Genomic DNA, 20,988 nt, shown 5'->3' with positions numbered 1-20,988 from the left:
GCGTTATATTTATATGTTTCTTTTTATATGTATTTATATTTATGCTAGTTCTAAAGCAGTTAATAAAATTTTAATTAAAAAAGAGGGAAGAAATATAGGCGGTAGAAAGTTATTTGCACAAAGCTGCATACCATCTGTTCTCCTTTCAAGTTTTTATTTTTAATTTTATTAAATGCTTTAGAATTTACATAAATATCTATTTGAGAGAGCAACAGCAATTTTTGAGTGTTATAAACAGAAGTTTATTTTTTACTTTTTAATGCGAACCAAGCTAACAGAAATAGTACAGAACAGTCTAGATTCATTTCGTTTTTAAACATTTTATTCCTGTAATGCTATGCAGTTTTTTCTTTTAAATTAAAATAAAATTTCCTTCAGAAGGGTTCGATGGAATTAATGCTGCTTCAGCAGACTGTACTTCATTTTCTTCAGAGGACGGTAACTTTCTCTTTTTAGAGCAACCATTTTCATCATTTACATTTTTTTGGGGGGGGGGGGGGTTAAAAAGCTTGTTATCGGTTTTGCTCGCTTCATTATACAACAACGTTCACTTAGAATATACTATTCTAAATAGTTCCGACTGCACGTTTTTAAAAGAATACGCAGTAAATACTGTCTGACATTTTCGACAAATCGATGTGATTGCGGTGGATTTTCTGGTTAGCAAAGGCCGTTTTGACTATGACAGCACAACGCCAACAAAAACCTTATGTCTCGAATTCCGGCTATGCTATCATTTTCGGATTCAAAGCCCAATGATCTTCAAAGCAGCAAGCAAAAGCATTTTCTTCAACTCGAAACGGAAAGGGCTGATGGGGCAAAAAAGGAGAAATGCGTTCCACGAATGGGTTTTCTAGGAAGATTAACGAAAGGACAGTCGTTTCGAACACTTTCTTGGAAGAAGAGTAAAGGGGTGAAATTCACAGGTTGAGTATTAGTTGCATTATGGATGAGTATTTCAAGTTCATGGTTTAAAGGTCATTCAAGTTAAAAGCCATTTTGCTCTGTTATCTGGTTTAGTACTGTTCTGTGATCGCTCTCTTTCTTAAAATTATAATTCCTTAAAGAAAACCAAGATGATAGGAGGGAAAAGAAAGTTTAAGATTTTTTCAAGTAAAGAAAATAGGAAAATCCTCGAATATTGACCAGGTTAGATTTGCAGCAATTGCTAACCTCAAGAGGATAAATAATTAATCAAAAAACAAGAAAAAGAAAAAATCGGGCACCAAAAAGCAATAAAAGACGTTTTCTTCAAAAAGATATGCTCAAAGTTTTTTTTACTGTCAAAATGTTTCCTTAAACTGGCAATAAAGCACTTAATAATGTAATAATAGAATAAAGACCTAACAAAACTAATACAGAGGAATTTTGATCAAGAGCCCATGTTGTCTATAGTATCGATTTCAAATTTTCACCATCATATTCCAAATTTCTATAAAGTTTCTTAAAGGACCCTGTATCTTAAAACCTCTTTATCTCGATTTTTTTCCTTCCTGTGAAATTCAAAAAAAATGTTGCAGCACAGTGAGGAGTGAGGCGTCTTTACGCTTGAGGATCACTCATTGAGCTGATTTTCAATGGCACTGGGGGGGGGGGGAGTGCGAAGTGAATTTTTGACCCCTATTATTCAGAAAAAAAAAATTTATTTTTTTTCTTTTCTTTTCTCTTCTCTTTTTTTTTCATCTTCTCTTTTCTTTCTCTTCTCTTTTCTTTCTTTCTCTCTCTCTCTCCTTTTTTTGGGACAAACATTTCGGGGGGGGGGGGTTTCCCCCCCCCCCTAGCTATGCCCCTGCTGACTGATCTTAAACTTTGTATGTAATAACTATCAACCTTTCATACATTATATATTGTTAGTAATTTTCTTGATACAGTATAACTTCGATTTAACGATACTCGATTTGATGATTTCCTCAATTTAATGATGCATTTCACTGGTCCAGATTTGACTGCATTGAATGTCTATGCTCCTCAATTTAACGAAATCCTTGGATTTAACGTCCCTTGACAATCGTTAAATCGGCGTTACACTGTACATCTAAATGAGCCAGTAGCTTTATTTTGCGACACTATATTTTCTCCTTCAATAGAAAGGTAAAACTGCACCCATAATACAATGGGAGCTTTTTATTTGATGGAAATGATGCAAACAACGAAAAATAAATTGATGGTCCTATTATATAGTCTTGGCATGTAATGTAAAATGCTTTCTTGACAAACTCTGAAAACACCTGCCGAAATTCCTAATGCAATTGGCATTTAAAAATTCAGTTTCTCAGTTATTAAGTAATCAATGATTTCTGTCTCTCTCCCCACCCCCATCCTCTTTTTTTTTTTTTTTTTTTTCTTTTTGATGAATTAAATAGTCATTCTTCAAGAGATTTGAAAAGTTTCATTTATTAAAGATCCTGACATAATGGATTTTTTTTCTTCTCAGATTAAGTTTTTATTTAGTGTAAAAAGTTTGCAGTTCCTTAAAGTCTCATTCAATTGAAATCAATTGCATGTAAAATTCATAAAATAATTATAGTTCTTTCCTTCATTAGTTTTTGAAAAGCACTACATGGACCGAAGCTTTGACAGAACTGGTCAACTCTCTGTAGTTATAACTCCTGGTGTTGGGTTTTTTGAAGTTGATAGAGAACTAACTATCATTACAAAGCAAAGAATTATAGATAATGGTAGGATTTTTGTGCTTAATTGCTATAACTTAGCTAGATGGAATTTTGAAATGTGGAACTATAGAAGTTTCCTTGTTTTCATTTTTCTCATGTTTACGTTTTTCAAAATGCACATCTTTTATTGTTGTTATTTTTATTTTTAGGACTGTATTTACTTAATGGCTTATTTTCATATCTAGATGTTTCATTTTTTATGTTTTATTTAATGACCATTTAAAGAAATTTTAATGATCTTTTCTTAAGCAATTTCTAAGAATTTTTTCCTTAACAGGAATTGGAAGTGATCTTGTTTGTTTAGGAGAACAACCTCTGCATGCAGTACCTTTATTTAAAGTAAGAATGGCTTTTTAACAAACTTGTTTCATAAACATATGTTAGAAAATGTTTTTAATTGACCTTTCTTTTTATTTGTAGTTTTACAACAAACAGTTACCTAAAAATGCACCTACTGTGGCTGATGACTATAATATGCCTCACTGGATTAATTTAAGGTATAATTAAAATTTCTTTCATATTTAGGTTTATTTTATACTATACTTAAAGACACTAATGCAACCAAAACATTTTCCTGTAGTAGGAGGAAAGGTATAATATTCTGCAAAAAAAAAAAAAAAAAAAATACAATGCTTGCAAAAACTTGTATTTCAAAGAATTTCTCTAGAAATAGTGAAACAATTGTTCTGTAAATTTTGTAACATAATAGCTATATTTAAGCTGACATGTTTCAGTAAGAATTAAGGAGACCAGCAAAAAATTAAAGAAACCAAAAACGTTTTTTTGGCATCCTTCATCATAAAAGGCTGAAGATAAGCTTTAAATTTCAAACATTAGAGTACTTGCTATGTGCAATAATTTTACTGATTTTTGTGAAAGTTTCATTTATATTTACCTAGGTATAAGCATTTCTTCCAAAAATATCAATTTTAATCTCAATATTTTTGCTCATAATACTTAGTTTTATGTCAAACTTTACCAAAGTTCCCGAAAACTAAATGCATGTCTTAGTAAGTCATAATAAAAAGCGAGTTAAATCAACTAATTTCAAAAGTTAGTATTTGCAAACTAAATAAAGGTTTATATTTTATGCTTTTGCATACCTTCTTTGTACCTTTTTGACGAACAGCGTAGGGTTTTTGCTTAACTATAACTGATTTTTTTGGTTTAGAAAAGAAATTATGATATTTATCATAATTATCTCTTTGTTTTTAAAAGTTTTATAACATTTTTATTATGAATAATTTTATAAATACTTCTTTTAAATCTATTTTAAAAGATATAATTTTTTTTTTTTAGTTTTTACTCTACTAAAAATCAGAATATATATACTAATTTTGTACCAAGAATAAAGCTACCCACATTACTGGTATGTATTGCTCTTATATTCATTTATTAGAATTTGTTTTAAGTACAGTTCATGTTTTTTAAATCTTTATCAAAACATTTATGTCTGTTTGGGGAACATATTTTGTGCCGTAGCACACACAAGTAAAAACATCATAAATTAGATTGATTTTCGATGCCGTACTTGAAAGAAATGTTTGGTTTAACTTACTTTGGGGTTTAGGGGAAAAAGGTGGTTTGAAGTTAATTACAAGGATGCCATTGGCGACAAAAAGACGACTAAAGTGACTGTTGTGAAGCAAAGGCGACTATTTTAACCAAAATGTCTACAAAAGAGACTATTTTGCAATGAATTGTAAAAATCAGCAACTATTTTTGTGAAAAAGCAACTAATTAATGTAAAAACTGACTTTTTTTTCCCCCTAAGATGAAAAAATTATTGAAACAAATTGTTAATTCACTTTTAAGTTTGCCACCTACTTTTCAAAGAAACAAATTTCAGGAACGTTTTAATCCCTTCTTTTTTGAAAATAAATGTTATAAAAAGTAGGAAAAGAACATGTAATAAACAAATTCATTATCAGAATTTTGTGATGTTCACAATTTTCTGCATTTAGTTTTTGGTGTTGCAATTTTTGTGAATGATTAGTTTAGTGATCGAGATTTTTCGAAAAGTTCATTTTTTATTAACTGTGTTTGCTTTCTGAACAAATGTCAATAAAAGATTGCTTCTTCATTTTTCGTGGCCTTATTACATTCATATTTTAAAAACAAATGATAAGTGTCACGTTTTTGAAAGTATAACAAATGCAGCTTTTATATTTCTTTTTATGCAGTAAATAATGTTGTTTTTAATTAACAGTCGGATAATGAGAAATTATTTTTAGAAAGGATTGGTACTTGTTTCTTTAGTGTTTCTTTAAAACTAAGGTTTAAAAAATGCTTTTTAAAATTTTTATTTCAAAGTGTTTAAGCAAAATTTTGAAAAAACCCATGTATAGGTTTTAGTTACTGAGCGCTGTGGCAGTCCTGCAATTTATATTATATTTGCATTATTTTTAAATGTAAAAAGCTAAATATTTCTGACAGCAACATCCCCCAACCCCCCTATTGTAGCTCTGGTTGTGATTCATTTTTAAGTACCCTTATCCTTTAACATTATTATGTGAATATAACTTGCATCATTCACGTTTTTCCATTGCAAATTTGTTTTAAATCAATTTGGTCTAACATGATCTTCAAAAATTTTGCTAATATTTCAATCAATTTTCAACTTATACATTTGCTAATTTTCTTATTAAAAGATGCAGCTATGAATTAACTCATCATTCGTCAAAGTTTTTTCATGTGTAAATTACTCCATATCAAAAAGTTGATTTTTTTTTATGTAAAATTTGTTTACTAAGCATAATAAACAGCCATGAGCATATAAAGTGGTAAAAAATAAAATTACCGTCAGAATTTAAATTAACTTATCTCAGTATCTGATTTGTACAACTTTAGCTCTCTGAGTTGCAGAATTCAAGAGTATTTTCATTTTAATGCTATATTTTCTACTGCTCTGATATTTATGAACACAAGGTTAATCATTTAAAATCTACAAGGTGGAAAGTTGAGTAATAAAATGATATACAGTCGGACCCCAATTTAACGAATTCATTCAGAACGAAACTATTATAGTTTAAATTGGGGTTATTGATAATATCAGGGTGTGAAAATTTAAAAAAAAACTGCACTTACCTTATCTACAAATCAACGGCTTTTAAGGCCTTAAAAATCAACTGCTCAAAAATATCCATTATTAGAAAGTGTTGATTTTACTTTTAAATTTAACTTTATAGATTACTTTTTATTCAGCATTCCGCAACTGACTACACACTAGTTAATATAAAATTTTAAAGTATTGAGTAATAGATGTTTGACAATTTCCTTGATACTTCACTCAAAATATTTTTTGACATAATGGAGAAAAGAAAATACTGTCATTTTCAGCCTGCTGCATGAGATATGTTTTTAGTTTCCAGGCCATGTAAAACATTTGAAAAAGTAAGTTTTAATGGGAGTATTATCACTTTCTGCATCAGAATTACTATTGATTGGTTGCCCCATGGGCCATCAAAAATTGTAAACTCCAAGAAAAGTCTTTTTCTGCTTCGGACAATATGGATATTGTTACAAATTCTGTAAATAGTAATTATTGTAGTAACGTAACCTGTAAATAGTTTCCCGTAATGAATATACAACCCCTATACATTCGGCTAAAGTATACGACCCCCCTATTTCCTTTTTTTTCATTGATAAAATTTGATAACGGTCTACGCATTTCGAGAAGCAATAAGAATGTTGTGGAAACTTTTCGATGTTTATAAAAGCGTCCCGTGTGATAAAAAGTTCAGTTTCAATTGAGAATTCGTACTGAGAGTGTATTAGCTCTGTTTATTGCGAGGCATTTCGCTGTGTTGTTTTCGTATTTGGAAGTAAATACGTGTGTAACCGTTGAGTTTACGGTGTTGAGTGATATTTGTTTAATTGCTGATGATTAATTTAGCAGTTGTTAACGATTTCTCCTGTACATAGTGTAAATAAAGCTATTGTGTTTTTATCAAGAACTGTGTCGTCCTTTCAAGAAAGTTGGAAGTCTCGCCGGATCCGTTACAATTGGCACCCAACGTGGGGCTACTTCAGGACTTTCTTGGAGTAAGTGTGACTTTGGACATTTTTTTCATAAAAACTTTTATTGAATTAGGACTTTATTTTTATGGTGATTACTCGCGCAATGGATGAACAATTAAAACAACTTCTTGACGCAATCAACTCTGTGAAGAGTGTTATGGCGGCTAATCAAGAACAATTGAAAAATGAATTGGCGGCTAATCAAGAACAATGGAAAAGTGATTTAATGGTGCTGAAAAATGATTTAGCTTCTAACCAAGAGGAAATTAAAAATGACCTTACTTCGGTAAAGACTGTGATGGAAAATAAATTTAATGAGATAGAGCATCGAGTAGATGCTTTTGATGAAAAACTTGAAACAGTAGAAAACCGTATCGCAACAGTTGAAAATCATGTGGATGAGAAATTTAAAAACATGGAAAGGAGATTGGCGACCGTGGAAAGCAGCTCTGTACAGTTTGGCGCTCCCACATTGGTTGCTCGACCCTCCATTAAACTTGCCACATTTGATGGGAAAACTTCGTGGCAGGTTTACAAAACTCAATTCATGATAGTGGCGGAAGCGAACGGATGGGACTCTGCTACCAAGGCCTGTGATCTTGCAGCATCCCTGAGAGGTGACGCAGCAGACATTCTCCAGACCCTTCCGGACAGCCAGCGCCTGGATTTCGCTGCCCTCAAATCTGCGTTGGAGCTTCGCTTCGGGGAGAAGTGCCAGAAAGATTTCAGCTGACTCCAGTTGAAGTCCCGTTTCCAGAAAACTGGGGAAACCCTGCAAGAGCTTACGGCGGACATTGAGAGACTGTCTCATCTTGCTTTTTGCGACTGTCCTGCGGATGTTCGAGACAACCTGGCACTCAACTACTACATCGACGGGGTTCGAGATCCGGAAATCCAGAAAGCTCTACGCATGGCAGATGTCAAAGACCTGAATTCTGCTGTAGTATATGCGATGAGATACGAGGCCACACAAGAAGCAACCCGTGTGGATCGCCATCTAATCTGGACTCAGAAAACTGAGGAGTCTGATTCCAGGTCGTCCCACCTCGCTGAACTTGAGAAACAACTCGGTGACTTGGCAAGACATCTGAACAGCATAACAGCCCAAAAGAAACGAGCAGAAGTGCTGGAAATGCGGTAGTGAAGGACACCTGCGAAGGAGTTGTCTGGCTCGCCAAGCCACGCGAGGGAAGGAAATTACCACCACCAGAGCTCTGCAGATTTCCTCTTCTAGTAGCAGCAGTAATGGACTTTTCATTTACGCACATGTAAATGGGAAACCCTGCAGACTGATTGTCGACACTGGAGCCAATGTGACAAGCATTAGGACAGATGTGGCTCGTAAATTTGGATTGAAACTGCGGTGGACATCGCCACGCGTAAGTCTCCAGACTGTGACAGGTGACAAAATCAACATTGAAGGAAAAGTGGACTTGGGAATAGTGTTTGGGAATGCCACCTACCATCATACGGCATTCGTCGCTAATATCACAGACCCCTTCATTCTCGGATTGAACTTTTTGAAGAAATATGACTTCACTCTCGACTTCAAGATTAATGAGTTGCACTCGATGAGAGAAGACATAGCCGTTTTCCCTGCAAAAAGTGATGTAAAATCCGCTCATCAAATAATAGCCCAAACAGATTTATCGATTCCCTCAAGGTCAGAATCATTAATACCTGGCTCCCTTGAAGAAAGCAATAGTTTTCAATTTGGACTCATTGAATACCCTAACCTAAGCAATAACCTAAAAGGAGTGCTGGTAGCATCTACGCTTGTGGACCTTTCTAAGGATGTAATTCCTGTGAGAGTCACCAACGTGAGTGAAAGGCCAAGGAATATCCGGAAAGGTGAAGTGCTAGCAACCTGTACTACAGTAAACAGCATCATTAGAAGAATCAATTCCCCCGAGACTGTGTCTTCTGAGTCCTTGACATCGAAGTTAATTGGAAGTGCGCCATTATCGAAAGGTCAAAGAACTGCTGCGAAACAATTGGTGGACGACTTCAAGCATCTGTTTTCATCTACATCGGAGGATGTGGGCCGGACGAATTTAACGCAGCATAGGATCTACACTAGAGAACACCCCCCTATTAAACAGCATCCAAGACGACTACCGTCCGGCAAGAAGGAAGAGGTTGAGACCCTCCTGAAAGAGATGAAGGAGAATGATGTAATCGAACCGTCATCCAGTCCTTGGGCCTCTCCCATTGTCTTAGTCCGAAAGAAAGATGGCTCCACCAGATTTTGTGTCGATTACCGACGGCTGAATGAAATCACCAAGAAAGACAGTTCCCCTCTTCCACGGATAGACGACACCTTGGACACTCTTTCCGGACACAAGTGGTTTTCGACCCTGGACTTGAAGAGCGGCTACTGGCAGGTTGAGATACACCCTGATGACCAAGAGAAGACAGCGTTTACAACTAGACAAGGCTTATGGCAGTTTCAAGTGATGCTCTTCGGCCTCTGGCATCTAGGTGGCAGTTACTACTTCCCCGATCAAGGATTTCAGATGTTCTGAAAGAAATACATAGTAGTGTGACTGGAGGACATTTTGGTGTCTTGAAAACCCTCAATAAAGTTCGGGAGCACTTCTTCTGGAGCAAGGCAAAGGATGACGTGGAGAAGTGGTGCCATTCTTGTGACGCCTGTGCTGCTCATAAAGGACCGAAGAAAAGAAGCAGAGGGAAGCTACATGTGTACAACGTTGGAGCTCCTTTTGAACGAATTGGGATCGACATCCTGGGTCCTCCACCAAGAACTGCTGATGGGAACAAATTCATTCTTGTTTCCATAGACTATTTCACCAAATGGCCCAAAGCGTATCCCATTCCAGATCAAGAAGCTACCACCGTAGCAGAGACTCTAGTCCAACATTGGATCTCGAGATATGGAACACCTTTGCAGATTCATTCCGATCAAGGGAGGAATTTCATCTCTGCTGTGTTTAAGGGCCTATGTCAAATTTTCGGAATTGAGAAAACTAGGACAACACCACTACACCCACAATCGGACGGCATGGTGGAGAGATTTAACCGCACAATCCTGAATAATCTCTCGCTTATGGTATCCAGAAATGAACAGGATTGGGAGAAGAAGCTACCTTTGTTCCTGCTGGCCTACCGCAGTGCTGTCCACGAGACTATTGGTTATGCCCATCTCAGATGCTCTTCGGACGAGAACTTCGGCTACCTTGTGATCTTGTCTTCGGTCGTCCTCCGGACGCGTCTGCATCACCTGAGGAGTACATCCAGGATCTCCAGACCCGGTTGGAAGACGTTCATAACTTCGCACGAGAGCGAATCAACATCGCGGTGGAGAAGATGAAGACCCGATATGACACAAGGTCTACTGGACATGAATTCAACGAAGCCGACAAGGTTTGGTTATGGAATCCCATCCGACGGAAAGGTCTTTCACCCAAATTGCAATCGCATTGGGATGGACCCTATAAAGTCCTTAACCGACTGAATGACGTCGTAGTGAGGATCCAAAAATCACATAATGCAAAACCTAGGCTTGTACATTATGATCGGTTAGCCCCATACTATGGCCATAGTTCATGAGTATTACGTAAACAACCATGGTTGATAACATAAAAGTTGTAGATAATTCTTTTGCTTTTAATATTTACTAATATTTCTTGTTATTGTGTTTCCTATGCATTATTGGTTATTATTTAATGTGTGTATTTGTGAACTTGTGATAGAAGTTTGGCACCCTTTCTGGGGATTGTACTGCCGGGACGTGCAGTCCTTAGGAAGGGGGCAATGTTACAAATTCTGTAAATAGTAATTATTGTAGTAACGTAACCTGTAAAGAGTTTCCCCTAATGAATATACAACCCGTATACATTCGGCTAAAGTATACAATCCCAATATTTCTTTTTTTTTTCATTGATAAAATTTGATATCGGTCTACGCATTTCGAGAAGCAGTAAGAATGTTGTGGAAACTTTTCGATGTTTATAAAAGCGTCCCACGTGATAAAAAGTTCAGTTTCGATTGAGAATTCGTACTGAGAGTGTATTAGCTCTGTTTATTGCGAGGCATTTCGCTGTGTTGTTTTCGTATTTGGAAGTAAATACGTGTGTAACCGTTGAGTTTACGGTGTTGAGTGATATTTGTTTAAATGCTGATGATTAATTTAGCAGTTGTTAACGATTTCTCCTGTACATAGTGTAAATAAAGCTGCTGTGTTTTTATCAAGAACTGTGTCGTCCTTTCAAGAAAGTTAGAAGTCTTGCCGGATCCGTTACAATATATTATTTGGAAAACAATCCAATATTTACTAACTCCAATTAACAAAAAAAATATTTTTTTTTTGCTGTTAAAACAATTTGTTAATTTGAGGTTTATAATTCATTAAATAGGGGTTTTTGCCTACATTCTAGTCTGGGGAAAGGAAAAATTCGCTAAATCATGAAATTCGTTAAATAGGGGTTCGTAAAATCGGTGTCCGACTGTATTTCTGTATATTGTAGTGGCAATTATGTGTCATGTTACTTACTCCCTTGACATTCACTATGTAACGCTTAATATCAAAGTGTTATATTGGCTGATAAAGTTTTTAAATGAAGAGCTTATAACAACATTTTCAATTTTATGGATCTTTAACTTATAGACTAACATGTGTAAATTTAAAACAAATGATTGAAACAGGAAAATAAAAAGTGCATTGTCATAAATATATAGGTACTTTCTTAAGTTATTTTTAAATTTCTGTATGAATACCTAAATTTTAATAAAGAGTTTACTTTTAGCCTGAAGAATGTAAAGAAAAGGAGAAAGCATGTAAGTATATGTGAAATCCTTTTCTCTGAGTTTTTTTTTTTTTTTTTTTTGAACTTCTGATTGTGTTGATTTTAATTCCTCTAAAAGTTAATGTAATACAGTGTTTTAAGGAGTGCATTTGTTTTAAATATTTTTGTTGCAGTTTCTCATTCAAAGAGATCTCGACATGCTAGTCAACCAGATCCTTCATTTCCTGTTTTATTTGACTATGATGAGTATGATCGACAAGTATTTCGAGTTTCTTGCAGTTCCCAGAATATAAGGTAAATTTGATGTATGTTATATGTGTGTGTGTGTAGGCAGAAATGAAACAAGTGTTTAATGTCAGAAACAATTCGATCCATTTTCGAAGATTTTACAGGAGGGGCAAAAAAAATTTTCTGCTCTGCTCACTTTATTTTTTCAATTTTTTTTTTTTTTTAAGAATTTAGTATATTACTTTATTTTTGTTTTCTTTTTTAAACTAGCTAATATTGGCTAATTATATACAGATAAAAATAATTTTAATCGACCTTCTTTCAAAGTAAATCAGCCTTATTTTATTTTTAGTTTTTAGTTTTACATTCAAATTCCATTTAATTTCACATGGTTTCATATGGTATTTTTATGCCTTCTTGTACAATCAAAATGTGAGTTGATTACGGATATTATTATTATAACATTGGGGGTTGATGTTACCCATGCATTTTACAGTAACAATATATTAAATGCATTGATTGAGCTGGTTCTGAAGTAAAATAGGTTTTTGACAGTTGTTTTCAATCCGATTGAGAGGGATCTGTTCCGAATCGCTTTGTAGCATGAATTGTATAGATAATAAAAAAGATGTAGTAGGTGTAAAAGAAAAAGATGTATAGATGTAAAAAAAACACACTGGTGAAGTTTAGTGACTGGTTTTAATACTAAATGCCAAATGGTCATTTTAAAAGTGGTTGCAGCAATTTTAAAGTTTGCTATAAAATGCCTACTAATATTCTATCAGTGTCATGTTAATAATGTGAGAAATTAGGTTTAGCTTTTTTTTTTTTTTTTTTTTGGCTTTTTTCCAAGAAAATTCTTTTCCGTCATGTGTTTATGAATGAAAATATCATACTATTACTTAGAGCTTCAGCTCTAAAGTTAAAAAATATGTATCTCTCTTTTTTTTTTTTAACTTGTTTCTACCTTTTCATTTAACCAAAAAGTTAAATAAAATACTCTACTCCTTAACAAAGTTATCTGTCCTATATATTGCAAATATTATTCCTAAAATACTTTTGTTCTCACGGATTTCCAAAATTATTGCCATGTTCAATATTTCATTGATAATGTTTATATTTATTTACTCTGATCTCTTTTACAGTCTTAAAAAAAACTTATTTTTTCTCTGGAAAGTATAATGTGCTTTAAGCTATATTCTTAATTCATAAAAAATATCCTCATTACTTTCAATGAATTTTGTTCAACAACCTTGTTGAAATATCGCTTATTTTAAAAGTTTTGGCATAAAAATATTTTTTAAAACTGAAATTAAAATATATTTTTAACCTTCTAAGTTTTGTTAAGATTTAGTATAAGTATTTTACTAATTGAATTTACCTATTCAAGCTGCAAATTGTAGATTATTATACTTTTTATTTTATAACATACATTACCTGCACTGCGCGACCAATTGCATTGGCTCATGAGTAGGCTTGCCAGATGTCCCGGTTTTCTGACAAAATCCCCGTGTCCCGGCCTGTTTACTTCACGTCCCGGAAAAAGATAAATTTGATTACAAATGACCAAAAAACTAAAATATATTGTAAATATTTAAATCTAAGAAGTGAAATGTTCAATTGGCATTTTTAATTCCCTCTGTTTTATGCTCATAGTAATTATTTATTCATAGCACTGAAAATAAACTGCCCTACACTCCAAAAATCGACCACAGGTGTGCACCCTTTTGAATACTAGCAACGCCAAGGGAGAGGGGGATGGCATTTTGGTGTCCCGGTTAAACATTTCAGAAATCTGGCAAGCCTACTTATTTTGGCTATAATTATAAATTTATTTTGGACTTAAAATCTATTGGTCATTGGCAAAATTCAATTTTGACATTGGCAATTTTTGTGTTGCAGACAAACTTTAAGCTTGCAGAGACCTGCTAAACGAAAGGAGACTCCTCCACATTCCTCTGGCTTCTCCAACATTTGCCCTAATCGGAGCTCAGAAGAATTCAGCAGGTTGACAGCTTCAGAACCACCACCTGTGCCTTTTCCATATTTTCAGTCGCATGCTTCCTCACCTGCCATTGCCATTCCTCATCATCGCAGAGTACATGCCGCTACAATTAGTGCAACATCATACCAGAGCACTACTGGTAAACTTAATATTTTATCATTATACTAGCAGTACCCACACAGTGATGCCCATGCTAAAAATTTAATGGAAGTTTGTTGAATTAAAAAAATTGATGCTCCCTCCCCCTCTGATGTGAAATGATCATTTTTCTTTGTATAAAAAGCATACAACCTTTAAAAAAAACTATTAAAGTTCCTTTGGAATTTAAAACTTTTCATCAAATCATTAAATTAGATTTACAGTCGCTTTAAAACTCTATTTAGCTAGTGAAGCGGTTTTTACTGTAATTTAAAATATTTTGCCAAATAAACAAAAAAAGACATCAAATAATATCTTTCAGATGTAAAAATAACTCCGCACTCTATTGTTTATCGCCGAACTCCACACTATATGAGATAGCAACCATGTTATCATAATCCATCTGTCTAATGAAAGACAACATCCGTGGAACATTCAAAAATTATCGTCAGAAAAAAAGAAGAAAATGTCTTGCATTTCATTCGGTTAAAAGCAAGTCAAAAGTTTCTTTTCTTTCAAAACAATGAATTACATTTACGGTTGCTTTAAAACAATAATGCTAGATTGACTTCTCAGCTCCTAACGCGCCGAGCGACCACGCTACCAGAACCCAGCCGTTTTGCAAGTGAAGCGGATGTTTTTTCTTTAGCAATAATAAATGTTTCGCCAAACAAACAAAAAAAAGTATAAAATCACATTAAAAGTAACTTTCAAATCTTTATATATTAAGAACTGCGTTGCCCGTCTTTGCCCGGTCTACCTTGAGAATAAAAATTGTGTCAAGTGACATAGATTCAACAATCAGGCTTAAATAAAAGAAGAAAAAACACCATGCAAAATTACCCTTCCAAACAATGACGACAGATATTAAAATGCTTTTAAGAAATTAAAATGTGAAAGATGGATTTTAAAAGCGTAGTCATGGAAACACGAAATAAAATGATATTAAGAAATTAAATGCAAAATAAGGAAAGAAACAATGGATTCAAAAAGCGTAACCATGGAAACGAGAAAATAAAATGGTTGACAACCTGAATCAAAATGACATTTTTCGAACTTGACTTAAAAATGCTTGTAACTTTTTTTTCCTTTGAAGATAGAAGCTAAGTTTTTCGACCATATGTAGAGAGAGATTTTTCAGTGGTATCAAAAAGAAAACTGGGGAGAATTCCTTCACTTTTAATTGATAGATTTAATAAAGAAAGTAGTGCCTAAATTTCTGCTGTGCCAAAAATAGTTCGAGCTAAAAACGCAAATTACTCCCACCGTAATTAAGTTATAGCATTGAAACAAATTGTGTGGAACGTGGAAAATTCTACCCTTTTCAACCATATATAATATTAATATGTGCAAATAACTTTTCACTGCCATATTTGGGAATTTATGTGAAATTAAGGCCTAAATTGGAACAAAAGAGGAACTATTTATCGGATTTTTTCGAATTATAGCCTATGTTACTCAGTAAGAAAGCACCTTTCATACCGTGAAGGAATTTTTCAAATAGGTGCAGTGGTTTTACCTTGAACATATAAACACACAAAAAGCCGCCCTCTCTCTTTATAATATTAGAATAGATTTAGCTAAAAATTTTCTTCACTGTAACATTGTTCTATAGAGCAAACATTTCTCGTCTTTATGACCAGATTTAAATTGTTAGCAATGAATTTTTATTATTTTTACTAATAATAGAACTGAAAGTCTGAATCTCTGTCTGGATGTCTGCCTATACCATTCGCCGATTTTCATGAAATTTGGTTTATAGCATGGGAGTGTGCACCTTGAAGCGATTTTTCAAAAATTTGATTTTGTTCTTTTTCTATTCCAATTTTTAGAAAATTTTACCGAGCAATTATCATAACGTGGACAAGTGCAAATTACCATAACATGGTGGACCAGAAAATCATCATAACGCAGAACATGGGCGAGCAAATAAACATAGCAAATTGGAGAGAAATTCATCATTCATTATTTGTAAATATTCAAGCTAACCAAATAACCTCTTAATTTTTTACTACGGACAAAGCCGTATGGGTATCACTAGTTTCGTAATATAGGAAAATGGGGGGAAGGGGGACAAATCACTTAAAATCATTGAAATACTTTTTGCGTAAATGATTACACAAAAACTGGTTAACATCAAAATTCTGATTGAATACTTGAAATCAGGGTCAAAAAGTACCCTAGGAAATCCATAAATGTTTCACTTAACAAAATCTTTGTTTACCAGTTTGTTAGTTTTTATCATTACATGGTATAGGAAAATAAATAACTTAAAACCTATGATTACGTAAAAACTTTGACTAATGGAAAAATGTTAAGTGGATATTTGAAATCAATGTCAAAAATTACCCTAGGAACACTGAAAAGGTTTCATTTAATAAAACTTTTGTTTACCAGTGTAATCTTTTAATATTCTTATAAGTGTATTTTAGTTTTTGATTTGTTAAAAAAAATATATTGCAAGTCACTTGTAAACTACACATTTTTTCTTCCTGTGATATGGATTTTATTTTTTATAAAATTTAAACAAAACCTCTGTTAACTTAAGATTTTTTTTTCAAATATTTCTCCTGAATGTATTTTTTGTGCAACATTTATTAATTCTGTCATTTTTTCAGAAATTGATCGGGCCTCATCCAGGCTTTATGCAAGAGATGATATTGAATCAGAGCAAACTCCACCTTATCGTTCCATTGTTGGTAGTGATCCATCATATGAATCACAGGTTAATAAACAGTGTCTCACACGTAAATTGAAAGCTCTGGTAAATCCTTTCAATCCATCACAAATCACCATAAAATTGACTTCAAATCGTAGAAGATGGACTCATGTCTTTCCATTAGGTGAGTTCCATTTATTGTGCTGGTCCTATGGAGAACTTATAAACAGTGCCTGCTTTTGCTGAAATCAGTTGTTTTAGAGATCCCTTTCTGCTGACCCAGGCGTTAACACTACCTTCACTAAAATTTTGAAACTACAGTAGACCCTCGTTTTATGCGGTTTAAGATTTGACACCTTTATTTTATTTTATGCAGATGAGTTTTGTTTTATGCAGATTCTGCAATACAAACACAGAAAATTTTCCCTTCTTTCAGAATCCTAACTCCTAAAGATTGCAGATTACACGTAAGAAACTGCATTTTGGCGTGCTAATAATCAAGCTAGGCCACTGGAGACATTTAATGCGATTGGTTCCAAAGCTCTTTCCAGAAGTAAAGTTATTAAACTCACACAGTTCAGAACTCACTGTAAGAAGAGCTTTTAGGAGTGACAAAGGAGATCAAGACCCACAAGGATACCGACATTGGTGACACAGAACCAAAAACGTTCACAATGAAAATTTTGAGCCATTATTATACAATAGAAATGATCTTTCTGATTTGTTAGTGAAGGAAGATTCTATCATGGAAATGACGCAAGTGATCATGGATATGTTAGTGCTCTGCAAAGAATTACAGACAAAAATTCTTAATGACTGCCAAAAAACTATCATTTCCGGCTACACTTTATAAACAGAACACAAAATTAATTTATGTTTTCTTTATGCATGTTGTGCATAAAAATCGATATAAGTAAACATTAAACTTAATGTATAATTAGTCATCCCTTGAATGAAGTAGTTTTTTATCTAAGGAACCTAACCGCTATTTTAACACTACCATTAAGTCTCAATTCACGCGGCATTTTCATCAAACGTAACCCCCGCGTAAAACGAGGGTTTGCTGTATTCAATTATAACCTCGTTCAGTTTTAATTTTGCGTAGAAATGAGAAAAATAAACAATTGATTATTTGGCTTAGAGAAGGAATTAGTTAATAGAGGGAGCAAGACTCAGCTTTTGCTAAGCCAATCGTTGACTTAGTAAAAGCTGAGGCTAAGACAACAAGTCATATGACTCAACAGCGATGAATGTCTGAAATGTTTTGCATGAAACTAGTGAAAGAAACCTGATCTCTTCTAATGCTTTGCTTTAAAATATTTGAAGTGGCTTGAGATCTTTGTTTCACGAATGAAACTCTTCACTCCCTCCATTTTATCTCTTTGGAAGGAGATTGGGTTCATTTACAGAGTTTGCGCAAAATTCAAAGCCTCAAAAATGAACTTTCTGTATGATTCAAATATCCAAAATCAGGATGTAGTGATTACCACCCTTGAATCATATTTTGGTAACACATTTCAGTTAAATTTACTTTTATATGTATACATGTTTTTAAAAGCCTTTTTAACATTTTTCTTAGAACTAAATTTTATGAATTTATTAAGTTTTTTGTAAGATACATTGAATGGGACTCAAAAGAAAAAACTTGAAATAACCCCTGATAAAAGATTTTACTTTAACAAATTATTATACACTAGTGCCTTGCTTTCTTTTCATTTTTAGAACATTCAAAAACAAAGGCATGTGATATTGAACTTAATTTGACTTTATGTTCAAATGGTCAGTACTTTAAATGAAATAGTGTGAATGCATGTAGAGCAAAATTTTAAAAGAAAACAGCTTCGGGTCTATTAAAAATAGACCTAATATTTTAGAGGTTTTTTTTTTAAATACTTCAATTTAAGTTTTATTTAGAATATTGTTTTAAATTTCGTAACCAGATCTTCTATAGGAGTCTATGTGATAAGTAATTAAATATAGTTTGCTTTGATGGACACTTACTTCAGTGCTAATTTTAAATTTTTGAAGAATTTTTATGTACTGGTAGCAAAAGCCTCCCACCCCCAAACACACAATTATTACTATTTTTAAATCCACATTAGTTAAGTATTACACATTACTAAAATTACAGATCAATAAAATTTTTAGCTGTACAGTCGAGTCTCGACTTACCTGAGGGATGCCTTTCAAGACCCCTCACTTAAGTCGATTTCGCGTTGTAGAAAATGGTTGGTATACAAATTTTGCATGAACATACTTCATTATTTTAGACATTCGGAAACACCTTTCAAACTGTCCCCCTCAAAGAACTGAATTTTTATTTTTAAACAGCTGTATACTTCAACATAAAATAAAACGGTACGGTACATAAGGTCTGTAATGATATAATTCAGCACTATAATAGTACTGTGCAGTTGATACAGTAATTATATTTATAACTTAAAAAATGAAGATGATGATGATTTATGCTGCGCTATTAGATTGTTATCAGTCTTCTATTGACATCCCATGCACATAATCAATTCATCACAAGATGAAAGAGTTGATCTGCTTTCTGCCAAAATTATTCTGTTGAAAGTTTTAGTATTGCTGGCGAGGTATACCCGTTAACTCTAAAATGCGTTACTCGTGAAAAACTCTCGTTCTATCTATTTCGCGTAAGTAAAATGCGTTGTAGTGCAAGTCGGTCTTCTCTTTAAAATCCATTATAAAAAGTTTGACCCTTTCTTAAATACGTCTTCAAGAACAAAACTTCTTTTTTTCATCAACTTACATTTTCCTCCCCCCCCCCAATGCATGTTTTATCACATATTTAATATTATTTTTACATAAATGGATAACATTATAGGACCAACAGGATTATTTATGCAGCAACATCATTATCAGGCTATTCCTCAGATTAGTGCAGCTACTTTGATATCATTAGAAAAAGCATTTTGTAACAATGACAGTCCATTACAACGAAGCAGTATTTTTGGTTATGACTTTGAGGGTGAGTTTTTGTTTCTTTTCTTTTGTTTTTCACTTTTACTTTTTGTTTTTTGTTTATTTCTGTTTTGTTTACTTATTTATTCATTTCTTTTGTAATTATATTTTTCTTTTTATTATAATTTTTACTAGAGAGTCGCCCATCAAGGCATGATGGGTGAAAATTGCTTCTACATTTGAACAAAGCAATTGCCTGTTTGAGAATATTTTGATGGTTGAAATTTTAATCCTAACTCCAGTGGAGGAACCCTAAACTCCAGTAGATAGCGTTCATTGTTGACTGCTTTTTTGTTTCTTCATTCCCCTGAAATGACACAGTCTTATCAGTAAAACAGTTAAGTTACCGAATCGAGTTCAGCCTTGTCACAATAAAACCTTTCCCTGCATGTTAAACATTACCAAAACACATTATTAAATTGTCATGCCGCGGCACAAGTTTCATTGTGGAAACACCCGCGTTACTCCATCATTGGCTATTATATATATATGAGGATTTTGAAGAACATTTTACTTGGCTGCAAGGAAAAGTAAATCTGTCCGAAATCTATTTTTAATAAAATATCAATTCTTATTCCAAAACAAATAAATGTAAAATAAATCCTTTTTAAAATACTCTGGCAACTGAAAAATAGTTGTATATAGATGTCATTGCTCTGCATCCTCTTAACAAGCAAAGTAATTTGATTTGTTGCTGCATTTTGATTTAACCTGATTTTTAAAAAACTGAGTGTCAACTTACAAGTTAAATAAGTGAATAATGAAAAACATAATATGTGTGAGTGCATGTATGTTTTCTGTGATTTTTTTTTCCTGAAACTTTTTACTGTTACCTTTTCCTTTCTGAAACATTACAAATTTTAGTATTCTATTCTCAGAGGAAAAAAAAAGCAATGTAATGAGACTTGTATGTTTCTATTTTTTGAACTGAAAAAAATTAGTATTAAAACTAGAAATGTTATGAACTTAAATTTTTTTTTGTTTGTATGTATAATCAGCCATATTTCATTCGGAAAATTTCTTTTTACAGCATTTTTATTGTGTTAAACTTTATCGTTTTCAATATCAATTTCCATTTAAATTTGTGTTTTTTAATTTTGCTTCAGGTGGATTAGAATTCAAATCTAATTTTGCTATTAAAAAAGATCTACATTCGTCAGTCAGCAATATGAGCTTCAATGCTATGGATGGTGAGCATTTTACATTCATATTTTGATGAGAGAGTTATGTATTAACAACATATCATCGCCTTAAAGCAGCAGTAGGATATCTTACTGTTATTCTTGGGATTAGATGTCTAACTGTTGCACTGAGACGTCAGTATAAGCGTTGATTACCTATATTACTTTACCTAAAGATTTTCACCCTTCAGCTTTTAATCTCGGTTTTTGTACTAAACTGCTGGGCTTATGCACGAGTATATGCAGTAGTAAAAAATATTGCATGTTTATTATTGAGCTCTCTATGACAATTATGCTCATATGAACCCCACCTATATTGAGTTACCCTGCTATA

At 33.3% G+C, this 20,988-nt stretch overlaps 1 protein-coding gene across 1 annotated transcript in view; it reads left to right on the top strand.

The window, feature by feature from the left end:
• The first annotated feature begins 2,113 nt into the window (after positions 1 to 2,113).
• The window catches only part of LOC129224369 (GATOR complex protein Iml1-like), a 56,483-nt gene continuing 37,608 nt past the window's right edge, over positions 2,114 to 20,988 (top strand). Inside the window, exons 1-11 of the mRNA XM_054858811.1 lie at positions 2,114 to 2,186; positions 2,544 to 2,678; positions 2,950 to 3,011; positions 3,093 to 3,169; positions 3,972 to 4,041; positions 11,459 to 11,489; positions 11,632 to 11,752; positions 13,589 to 13,830; positions 16,448 to 16,672; positions 19,337 to 19,480; positions 20,580 to 20,663. Coding sequence (XP_054714786.1) covers positions 2,114 to 2,186; positions 2,544 to 2,678; positions 2,950 to 3,011; positions 3,093 to 3,169; positions 3,972 to 4,041; positions 11,459 to 11,489; positions 11,632 to 11,752; positions 13,589 to 13,830; positions 16,448 to 16,672; positions 19,337 to 19,480; positions 20,580 to 20,663 — 1,264 coding nt within the window. The remainder of the gene's footprint in view (positions 2,187 to 2,543; positions 2,679 to 2,949; positions 3,012 to 3,092; positions 3,170 to 3,971; positions 4,042 to 11,458; positions 11,490 to 11,631; positions 11,753 to 13,588; positions 13,831 to 16,447; positions 16,673 to 19,336; positions 19,481 to 20,579; positions 20,664 to 20,988) is intronic.

This window comes from Uloborus diversus, chromosome 6 (assembly GCF_026930045.1).
Source record: "Uloborus diversus isolate 005 chromosome 6, Udiv.v.3.1, whole genome shotgun sequence".
NCBI lineage: Eukaryota > Metazoa > Arthropoda > Arachnida > Araneae > Uloboridae > Uloborus > Uloborus diversus.
This window is presented reverse-complemented; position numbering and strand designations above follow the sequence as displayed.